The 12,485-nt window shown below is 38.2% G+C and overlaps 1 protein-coding gene across 2 annotated transcripts in view; it reads right to left on the reverse strand.

The window, feature by feature from the left end:
* Positions 1-12,485, reverse strand: part of LOC124722875 (ankyrin-3-like) — an 898,463-nt gene that overhangs the window by 495,324 nt on the left and 390,654 nt on the right. The window contains exon 17 of one of the 2 annotated variants that reach the window (XM_047248010.1): positions 734-826. The exons of the other annotated variant lie outside the window; for it this stretch is intronic. Coding sequence (XP_047103966.1) covers positions 734-826 — 93 coding nt within the window. The remainder of the gene's footprint in view (positions 1-733; positions 827-12,485) is intronic. 2 annotated transcript variants of the gene reach the window in all.

Raw genomic sequence — 12,485 nt, forward strand, 5'->3', positions numbered from 1 at the left:
ACAGAAATAACTATCAAGCTATTGCTGCTATGTGTAGATGTCATGTAGCAAATTCAATCATTCTGCAGTTCCTCTTATATGGAAGATGTTGGTGATTAAATTAGGCCATGCTATCTACATAAACAAATGTTTAAAAAATGTTGAATACGGCTTATTATAGTGCATCGTGAGGCAAAATTATGAAAAATGACAAAAAAGTAGCAAATAATTGTGTAAAATGCAAGCTTTAGTATCTCAGACAAATGATTTGGCTACACTTGCACAGAACAGCTTTGTTTATACATTTAAACACAGTTGGACTTTGTAGCAAACACAAATTAAATTACATATTCATTTTGTTGCCAAAGCAAGTCGTCTTGTTATGCCAAAATACTGCAAAGAAAGTTTAATAGCAGTAATGATTTATTACAAACTGGCAAGGAAATTATTGCAAAAGTATTTTGAAAATTGCAAAAATTAGCCCATTTACTGGACTATAACATTTATGAAAGTAATATCCTAGCATTATAAGCAGACATAGAAACATACACTGCAATAAAAACAAAAAGTGTGTACATGCATATGAAATGCCATCCCAGTTTATGAAGTTCATGGAAGCAATCAAAAGTCACACTGGATCTCCACAATGCATATATTTCTTTCATACACTTCTACTAGCCCACTGACCAAGAGAAACCCTATGAATCTCTGATAAAAGTTTCCCAGTGAAGTGAATGGGAGAAAAGAAACTTACGCGTCAGCAGTGCTTGCCCCTCATAATATGGCAAGTAGACATGTTGAGCATGTGTGGGTTTCCCATACACACCAGCATCCAATACTTCATCACCTTTAATTAAATTAACCCGACATCACAATGTCTTACTCCTGAATGAATTCTATTAAAATGATATGCTTATATTTTTAAATATTTAAATTTCATAGAACTTATATTTCTTCATAGCTTTTAGGTATGAATAAAACTTAAAATCATATGCTTGGGGGACCCTCTGTCATACAGCCAAATAAAGAAAGCCTAACAATGATATGGTCATAATGAATTATAGAATTTTTAAACTGGATTTTAGCATTCACAAATAATGTCTTACATACAATAATTTACAACTGTTTTATACAACAAGTTTCAGCAATAAGGTACAATCCCTAAGAAACATGAAGCTTCATATCATTTTAAAAATAACAGTAGCATTACTCAAGTATACACAAATACTGAAATTTGTATGTTAGTTATCCTGAAACATATAAGAAAAAGTACTGAAATAAAATGAAAAAAGAAAAAGCAAGACAAAGCTGGAACTTAAGAATGCCATTATTTTAACCCTGAAACAAATAAAATCCATGATCCACTTTAGATGAAAGTAATAATCTATATTTCTGGAGAATTTTATGCAGGGGGTCCCACTGTAAGATGTTGCAAGTGAACTCAACAACATAGTGAAGTAAGAAATTTGTTGACTATATACACATTGGGTAAACCACATGGTCTAAGATACAGAGCACCAAAACTCATTACTGCTGCAATGTATAACACTTTAATATTGACCAGATAATGAACATATAGTCACTGTAAGCCTTGAAGGATACAATGAAAAGCACAAGATGTATGTTGTTCTGATTCATGTGGTGAAACAAATTGATATGATCAAGTTTTGTTTTTAATGTACCCCATTCATAATAATCCATTGCATTCCAAGGAGACATTCACGTGTTCCACATATGCAGCTTGTCTGATTATGCATGTGGTATGCGTAAGTGAACAAATGATTTACATAAAGTGTGGCAGAATTCCATCAGGCACGTGTAGCACATGCTTGTGTGTAGTAGGAAGTCATCATGCAGCAACATAAATAAGAAATAAAGACCTTATTTTTTGGCAGAAGCAGCATTTCAATTGATCAACACTGATATTATGTTATGCAGTACAAGCAATACTAAGGTTGACTCTGGACAGTGTCCAGGGAGTTTCAGTATCAATAAATTGGCAGCGTCATCCATATAAGCCTATGCTGAAGGAGTGTTTTTATGACTGATCTGTAGTGTTTCTTGTTTTGTGAACAAAACTGCATGGTGTATTCAGGTGGCCTTTTTGTTTATTTGTAGCTATAAACATCCCTCCCAACACATGATTAATATTTCCAGAGAAACTCAGGAGCATTATAATGAAATAAGTTTCTACAGGTGTGTGTCTTTTTGAAGAGAGGGTTACTCACATTGGTATTTACTTGCTGCCAAATGTACAAGGATGTTCAATAAGTAATGCAATAGTTTTATTGGCCAATTTCAGCTGAAAAAAATGCAGAATTTGTTGTGGGACATAATGGAATATTCTGATTTCACGACCTATAGTTTCATGATAGGTGGTGGGGCTATGCACAGCCTTCAAAATGTCATCAGTAATGGAAGTGCATTCCAAGGCAGTCAATAAATGACAATCAAACACCTTGCTGCACAACTGGACATCTCTGTTGGTAGTGCTGGAACACTCGTCCACCAGTTGTGGTTCTCAAAGGTGTGTATGCCTGCTGGCTTCCTCTGTGCCTAACAGAAAACCATAAAAGCAATGAAGGACGATATGTGTGGAATTGTTTCTGTGTTACAAGCCTGATTGTACAATTTTTTGTCAAACATCATCACAGCCAATGAAACATGGGTTCATCACTTTGAACCAGAAACAAAACACCAATCCATGGAGTGGCACAACACAACCTCTCCTCCAAAGCAAAAGTTCGAAGGTGTAAACTCAGGTGGTAATGTCATGTGGCAGTATTCTGCGCCTCTCAAGGGGTTACTTTGTTTATATCCTCCCTCATGGTGCAAAGATCAACTCTGAAATGTATTTTGCTATCCCCAGGAAACTGAAGAAATGACTTCACTGTGTTCGACACTAAAAAACTGTAAACAAATTTCTCCTTCTCTATGACAATGCAAGGCCCCACACAAGACTGTGCATCTGAGAGGAGCCCACAAAACTTTTTTGGATTGTTCTTACTCATCCACCCTATGCTGTGGATCTTGCACCTTCCAACTTTCATCTGTTTGGGCTGCTGAAAATGCACTCCATGGGGTGCAGTTGATGCAACAGGGCACTGGCTCTGATGTCGACCAGTAGAGTGGTACCACATGGGCATATAGGCTCTCCCAGTAAGATGACATAAGGCCATTGCATTGAATGGAGATTATGTTGAAAAGTAGGGTTTTGTAGCTGAGTGGGGGATAATGTGGAGTATCGGAGTCCTGAATAAAACCAACCTGCTTTCAGAAAAAAGTGTTGCATACTTATTAAACAGCTTGGTGTTATTGGATCTATTCAGTTACACTCATATAAAATAATTCAGTAAATACAAATATGTTACATAAACATAACATCCATCATCCAAAGAAAACTACAGGTACAAATGTACACTCAGCATTTAAAACTTCAGGAGCCAAGCACATCATCAGTTCATCATTTTCATTTAAAACATATCGGATGTTTGTTAATCACAAACATAGTTCTGTATATAACTGAAAAGTATTTGAACTGAAATGAGATAGTTGTAGTAAGAGTAAGAAATAAAAAGCAGTATTTTAGTCAAAAATGTGTACTTAAAAAAATAGTATGTTTTGCTACAATTGCTATTCTTTATGAAGGGAATGTTTTATCAAATTAAAGGCAATACTATGGGAAATATCAATAAATGGATCATGTAGTACATATATTTTCTTTGTATCTCACTGATATGAAGTAAGTAAGAATTGGTGAAGCAGTTTTAGTGAAAATGTTTCATTCTAGTATGCTGCAGGGTGTAAAAGTGATACTTGCAAGGAAACAATAAAGAAGTGGAGTGAATGGAGTAGTTAAAATCAGGCTGTGTGTGTGTGTGTGTGTGTGTGTGTGTGTGTGTGTGTGTGTGTGTGTGTGTGTGTGTTGTGTGTGTTTGAATAATATTTCAATGTAAGCATAGTCCAGTTACATATGTAATATGCTTATGTATTCTTCTTTGCATCTTGACATGTCTAATACCATTTGACAACATTGTTTAAGAACAAAAACTATATTAGGCCTACATCATACTATTCCCTCACTGTGTGGATGTGTCTAATGTGTTCAATAACTCCAAAAACTAGAGAATATATTCATAGAATGCAAGCTCTCATGGATAGTAATTGCATAATTGCTGATACATCATCAGAGGCTATAAATAACTCAGAAAGCAGTTACAGTCTTGAACAAGCTTAGCAAGCTGGTGGCTTGCTGGGCTTATTTGAGACTGTAACTGCTATTTGAGTTTGTCAAGGCCTCTGATTATGTCTGCAGCATTGGGATATGAAACATTAGACATGGAATTAAGCATTGGACTATGGCCTTATGCCCATAAAAGCAATATCAGCAATTATGGAGGCTACATTATTTTTAACAGTACACTGCTACTTATGTACTAGCAGTCTTTATGTAGTTTGTTTCATCACCTTTCACCTTTAAGGCATGAAACTGGAATAATATAATGTCTTATTCCAGTATTTTTGCATACAATTCTACAGCCACCTTCAAAGTGAGTCACTGGCAGAATTTAAACTACTTGATACAATACTGTGGAGTCAATGTTCATGTGTTACAGATAGCATTGTTTGCAACAAGAATGTCAGTAACAGACACAATTTTATGTGTCTATGAGTGAAACAAACCAAGTACAGAATCAGCAAATCCATGATGCTTACAATTTATGTGGTTGATTATTAAAATGTATGGCATATGTTAGGAATGCCAGTCCGTGAAGCTTTAGAATAATAATTCCTTGGAGAGTCCATACATGAAATGTGTGGCTTCCACGATTTGTTGAGCAGGAAACCCTGATCTTGGATGAGCAGGTTGTTTGCTTACTGTATTCCCACAGCTTCTTTGATCACTAAATTGCAATAGGAGGAAGCTGTGGGCAGTATCTTGACTTTCCTGTAATCTATGGAGTGGTCAGTGGCAATGCAATGGTCAGTCACTGCTGATTTGTTGGGCTGTAGAAGGTGAGCATGTCATGGGTGTTCAATTTACCATTCTTGTACAGTACATATTGTTTGTCCTATGTACCCTTTACTAATCTAACAAGGAATTTCATATACACTGAGGTGTCAAAAGTCATGAGATAGCATTATGTACATAGACAGATGGCAGTAGTATCATGTACACAAGGTTTAAAACAACAAAAGGTGGAGCTGTCATTTGTACTCAGGTGATTCATGTTAACAGGTTTTCTATGTGATTATGGCCAGAAGAGAGGAATTAATAGACTCTGAACATGGAATGGTAATTGGAGCTAGATGCATGGGACATTCCATTTCAGAAATCATTAGGGAATTAAATATTCCAAAGATCAACACCGTTAAGAGTGTGCCAAGAATACCTCTCACCATGTACAACACATTGGCTAATGGCCTTCACTTAATGACCAAGAGCAGCAGCATTTGCATAGAGTTGTCAGTGCTAACAGACAAGCAACACTGCATGAAACAGCTACAGAAATCAGTGTGGTACATCCAACGAACATATCCGTTATCACAGTGTGGCAAAATCTGGGGTTAATGGGCTATGGCAGCAGACACTCAATGTGAATGCCTTTGCTAACAGCAAAACATGACTTGCAGCACCTCTTCTGGGCTTATGACCATATCGGTTGGACCCTAGATGACAGGAAAACTAAGGCCCAGTCAGATGAGTCTTGATTTCAGTTGGTGCACATCCCTTGAAGCCATGGACCAAAGTTGTTAACAAAACACTGTGCAAGCTGGTGGTGCTCCATAATGGTGTGGGCTGTGTTTACATGGAAGGGACTGGGTCCTGGTCATGTTCAGCTACTTGGAGAGCATTTGGAGCCATGAATGGCTTATGTTCCCAAACAATGAGGGAATTTTTATGGATGACAAAGTGCCACATCAGCAGGCCACAATTGTTTGTGATTGGTTTGAAGAGCATTCTGGACAATTCAAGAGAATGATTTGGCCACCCAAATTTCCCAACATGAATCCCATTAAACATTTACAGGATGTAATCAAGAGGTCAGTTCATGCATAAAATCCTGCACCAGCAACACCTTCACAATTATGGATGGCTATAAAGGCAGCATGGCTCAGTATTTCTGCAGGGGACTAACAACAACTTGTTGAGTCCATGCCACGTTGAGTTGCTACACTACGCTGGGCAAAAGGAGCTCCACCACAATATTTGGAGGTAGCCCACGACTTCTCTCATCTGAGTGTATACCTGCCTTTTATAAATGCAGAATATCTTGTACATATCCTAGAAAGGTTACCATCTTGCCTGGTGGAAAGAAGATCACATCCACTTAATGCCTCTTCATCATTCTGGCAATTTTTGAAGAAAAATTTCTCACACATGGTAGAAAAGTGATAGACTTTATTATATCTCTATCTCTTCCTCTTCCTTTGGTTGATAAGAAATTATCACTTAATTTGATGTTTTGACTTTGTCTTTATACTGACTATCTGCCAAGGGTACCAGTTCACTCTGTGTTCAGTAAATTCTGCCAGAGACTTACCTTGAAGATGACTGCAAAGTTAGCAGCTGAAATATTGTAAGAAAAAATTATACTATCCTAGATAAAGGACTGAAAGATTATGAAAACTTCAAGAAACAAACTTTATGTACATTATTTTATTGCTGGTAATAAATGGTGAGCTCAAAGTGCATTGTGCTGGTTAGTTTATTGAACATCCTTTTTGACTGATTACAGACTAAATGTTTTGCACCACTATGTGTACATTAGTAACAATCAAAATAGGATGTTCAACAAACTAACTTTTTAATGTATACATAGGGGTTCAAACTCATTCACTCTACAACACTGAGTCCGCTGTTTATTAAGGATTAGAATTATGACACAGTGTTGTCTGCATTTTATAAATCATTCCATCATGTTCAGTGTTTTTGATTTCTGACATAAATGTATTCATGTCAATATTTTTTAAGTTCACAATTTTATTTCAACAATGTCTTAAAGCACATTGACAAAAGTACTTTAAAAACATATGCATACAGCTGTCTGATCTCTGTGACTGAGTCACAGTAGCTGCAGAAGAAACAAAGATATGCCTTCAGGATGATATATTAATTGTGAATGAGAAAATAACAGTTGGGATAGACTCCAGACATATAACAAACAAACTAGGAAGCAACCTAAAAGTAGAAGTTGGGTGGTGTTAGGTAGAGCAAACCCTCCATACTTAATTTTTAGGTGTATAGCAAGATGAAAATTTAAAGAGTGAGAAACATACAAACAGGTTAAACAAAAAATTAAGTCAGTATTTTTATAATCTTAGCATCCTTAAAAATTCCTGTAGTGTTGATGCAGGGGTATGTTTGTACTTTGCACTCATACATAGCATATTAAGATATGGCATCATATTTTGGGGGAATACCAATCTGTTGAAACACAAATTTATGCTTCAAAAGGGAGCAATAAGAATGTTTAAAAGGGTAACATACACAGAATCATGTAAAAATTATTTCAAGGAACTAAAAATCATGAACCTACCATGTATCCATATTTACAAAAGTATATGTTTTCTGAAGGCACACCAGGAACATTCTGTATTAAAAAGTCAAGTCCATGACTACAAAATGAGAAATAGAGATGATTTTCAGAGAAATTAACACAAAAGCCATGTATCAAAATAGTGCTCTTTATCAGCCTAATATCCTGTTTAATTAAGAGAATATACCGCAACTCCACATATTCAAAAAAAGAGTTCAAAAAATGTCAGTTGCCTAGAATTTTTATACTGTCAAGGAATACTTAAATCACCAGCATTCAAAATAGAGCAGCTTACTTCCCTCATCATAGTGACCTGAAGTGCTGACATGAAAAATAAATTGTATTCATTTATTATTCTAGTTTAGTATCTTATGATTGTTGATATGTGTATGGTTTCATTTTATATGTAAGTATTGTTTATTAGCCAACATGTAATTGCAAATTTTTCTTGTCTTGTTATCTATGCAAGGCCATGTATGACAAATCCTGTATCATTTTATAATGATGAGCTACAAGGATGCAAAATATATAAATAAATATAAATAAACTTCATTTAGATATCTTTAAGAGAATGTACAACTGTTTCCTCTCATGAACACACAATATTATATAACACTAGGAAGAATAATCACTGCGTGCAAGGAAGCTACTCTGGTTGAATATGGCACACAATAATTCGTTTATGGGAGCAAGATAGTTTAGATACAAGAGGTACACAGAAGAAGTTGGTTTGAAACCAAAACTCAAGTGTAACTTACTTTGGGTAGAAAAAATAAAATAATAATAATAATAATAAATTAATTAATTGTGTTTGCATAAGGCTGATTTTCAAAACAACCCAATTTTTAAATTGCAAACATGGAGAAACATCAAGAGGAGCTTCAAACCTTAGTAAAATGAGTATAACTTACTCTTTCACAGAAAGGAACCTTCACTTTGTAGTTGGGTATGCATCACAATGACAAGAGTAAAGGTGTATGTTCAGCAGGAATTGAATTTATATCCAAGTTTGTACTTGAGTCTGGCATAAAGTTTTAATTTCTATAGAGTGTTAAGTCATTTATATTTTTTCTTGAAATATTAGGTTATGAAACAAATGTGACAAATTAAGTTAATAATACACTCCTGGAAATGGAAAAAAGAACACATTGACACCAGTGTGTCAGACCCACCATACTTGCTCCAGACACTGCGAGAGGGCTGTACAAGCAATGATCACACGCACGGCACAGCGGACACACCAGGAACCGCGGTGTTGGCCGTCGAATGGCGCTAGCTGCGCAGCATTTGTGCACCGCCGCCGTCAGTGTCAGCCAGTTTGCCGTGGCATACGGAGCTCCATCGCAGTCTTTAACACTGGTAGCATGCCGTGACAGCGTGGACGTGAACCGTATGTGCAGTTGACAGACTTTGAGCGAGGGCGTATAGTGGGCATGCGGGAGGCCAGGTGGACGTACCGCCGAATTGCTCAACACGTGGGGCGTGAGGTCTCCACAGAACATCGATGTTGTCGCCAGTGGTCGGCGGAAGGTGCACGTGCCCGTCGACCTGGGACCGGACCGCAGCGACGCACGGATGCACGCCAAGACTGTAGGATCCTACGCAGTGCCGTAGGGGACCGCACCGCCACTTCCCAGCAAATTAGGGACACTGTTGTTCCTGGGGTATCGGCGAGGACCATTCGCAACCGTCTCCATGAAGCTGGGCTACGGTCCCGCACACCGTTAGGCCGTCTTCTGCTCACGCCCCAACATCGTGCAGCCCACCTCCAGTGGTGTCGCGACAGGCGTGAATGGAGGGACGAATGGAGACGTGTCGTCTTCAGCGATGAGAGTCGCTTCTGCCTTGGTGCCAATGATGGTCGTATGCGTGTTTGCTGCCGTGCAGGTGAGCGCCACAATCAGGACTGCATACGACCGAGGCACACAGGGCCAACACCCGGCATCATGGTGTGGGGAGCGATCTCCTACACTGGCCGTACACCACTGGTGATCGTCGAGGGGACACTGAATAGTGCACGGTACATCCAAACCGTCATCGAACCCATCGTTCTACCATTCCTAGACCGGCAAGGGAACTTGCTGTTCCAACAGGACAATGCACGTCCGCATGTATCCCGTGCCACCCAACGTGCTCTAGAAGGTGTAAGTCAACTACCCTGGCCAGCAAGATCTCCGGATCTGTCCCCCATTGAGCATGTTTGGGACTGGATGAAGTGTCGTCTCACGCGGTCTGCACGTCCAGCACGAACGCTGGTCCAACTGAGGCGCCAGGTGGAAATGGCATGGCAAGCCGTTCCACAGGACTACATCCAGCATCTCTACGATCGTCTCCATGGGAGAATAGCAGCCTGCATTGCTGCGAAAGGTGGATATACACTGTACTAGTGCCGACATTGTGCATGCTCTGTTGCCTGTGTCTATGTGCCTGTGGTTCTGTCAGTGTGATCATGTGATGTATCTGACCCCAGGAATGTGTCAATAAAGTTTCCCCTTCCTGGGACAATGAATTCACGGTGTTCTTATTTAAATTTCCAGGAGTGTATAAAGTGACTAGTTCTCACACAAGACTCCATTTTCATGTCTCATGCATGTAATTTGGGAGGATAAACATTATGCCAGTAAGTGAAATGGACAGTGCCAGCAGAGATGAAGCCATAGACAGAGAATACACACATAAACCAGAAATGTTGGCTCCACAGTTTTCATAAAAAGTTAGAAATATGAAAGACAAGAATACATATTATAAATGTTCACACAGGGAATTGTTCAGAACAAGTTATTTTCAAACTGTACCAGATTATGTTGTAGACCAGTGAAAGTGTGATGGTTGCAAGTAATAAGAGTAATGGATTTATAGATGGAAAAAGAACAAGGTATTAATATGTGTGAACATAATCACCAGAAGACAATTTAGGAGGCAGGGGTGAGGAAGGAAAACAGAGAGAAAAATTGAGACATGCAAAAGTACTTGGATGATACACAATTGTTAAATACTACAAGGGACAAGATAGACGGAAATGACTGCCTGATAAGTTTTTAAGAACTGGAAATAAATAGATCTTTATCTTCAAGCAAAAGGAAATGAGGCATTAGAAACATATGAAAAAGGAGACAGTTGAAGATTCTGAGAGGAACTACATATATAAATTCTATGAAGAAGACATTGATAACTGCAAAACCAATGCTAAGTAAGTTTCTGTATTCACTCCTTATACTTGTAAATGTACAGCCAAGGTTTAAGATTTATAATATCTGTAATTCTGTATGATTCTGAAGAAGACAAATTACAACTGATGACAGGATTTTGTTCTGAAATACATACTACAGTTGCTGAAAACTATAGTAATGTATAAGGTGTGGGTATGGCAGGAAAGTAAATTTGAAAATGTGGATCACAGAAGATGTTATGACAGGGAATGTAGGAGGTTTGAAATATGATGTCCATTAGTAAGTGGAAAGAAATGCACAATCATAGCTGGAAGCTCAGGCAGGAACTGAACTGAATACAAAAGAGAAGGTGGTATAATTTTTATTAGGAAATAAAAATGGCTGATATAAAGCTGAATATTAAGAAGCAGTATTCTTTTAGAGGCTGTTCAAATCCAAAAGCAATCTCTTTCTGAACTGATTCTTCTCTGTCAGGGTTATGAGTTTGAAAGTGACATCACATAGCACATCCACACAGCCATCAATAATTATTTGTTGGTTCTTAAAATTTTCATAGATACCATCTACTACCTATGGACTCATCCTCAGAAACAGATACTGAAAATTGGAAAAAATAATCTGGATTTCAAGTTTGAAGTATGGGAATGACAGTCAGTGATTTAGTCAATCATTTACTACAACTAGATCTTAACCAATCACATATGGTTATTTGTGAAAATAGTAATCCTATGAAGGAAGCACGCATATGATAATGACACACATAATTCACAGCAGGATATAATAGGTAAAAGATTAGAGTTACAGAGCACTGTCGTGCCTCCACACTAGGGCATTATGCTCTCCACAACACCGGTCAGTGAGCCTGTGGCTCACAAGCTATGTTACTGCAGAGGGTGCAGAACAGAGCTCTAAAACTTACTTTGTGCCTGCTGAGTGTCTAATCAAATCATCTTCTGCACAGAGAAATGTGCATCTTGCTGCTGTGTGACAGAATTTGGCAGACTGCTTACTCCTTCTATGAGAAGTCGGGTCAGTCCTGCAATTGGCTTGTCCTGGAACTGGTTCACCAACAACACTACAGACCAACAACACTTTGGCTGGACTTGCTGTGAGAATAATTTTCTCCACAGCAGCCTGAGGACAACTCACCTCCACACCACCTTAGGCCAGTCATGCTGTGAGAGTAATTTTCTCCATATAAACTTGAAGACAAGCATCTCTAGATCACCTGGGGCCAATCCTGCTAGTCAGGTAATCATAACACCACATCAAGAGGTTCAATGGGAATAACATATTGATGTTTAACCTGCACACATGCAAAGCAAGGGATGCTTGCCAGATAGGCAATTAGCAACAGAGCAATGTCCAGTACAGGGGCTGAGGAACACCTGCTGTACTGCCATACTGGATGGCACTGACCATTTTAAGTTGTTCTGTGATGTAGGTTAATCTTGTGTGAGATTTCAAAGCCACTGTGAACATTTGCAGTCATATTATGGAATTGAATTCCAGGTGGCATATGATGGTAATTTAGTCACAATTGTGGGAAAGACACACATAAGAAAACCAGACAGTTCGTAAACTTGAATACAGATGAAGAAATATTATGTTGCAGTAGCATGGCAAGCACCTTATTTACTCAGAAGTGATGGGCTATAGACCCTAATATCAAATATTAGCACAACATTTGTGCCATCACCTGTGCACACAGATTGTAAACATTTGCTGTGTTGTGAACTCAAAAGTATATTTCTTTATGCTAAGTACACTTAAAACCTCCAATGTATATAGTGGT

This window comes from Schistocerca piceifrons, chromosome X (assembly GCF_021461385.2).
Source record: "Schistocerca piceifrons isolate TAMUIC-IGC-003096 chromosome X, iqSchPice1.1, whole genome shotgun sequence".
Classification (NCBI taxonomy): domain Eukaryota; kingdom Metazoa; phylum Arthropoda; class Insecta; order Orthoptera; family Acrididae; genus Schistocerca; species Schistocerca piceifrons.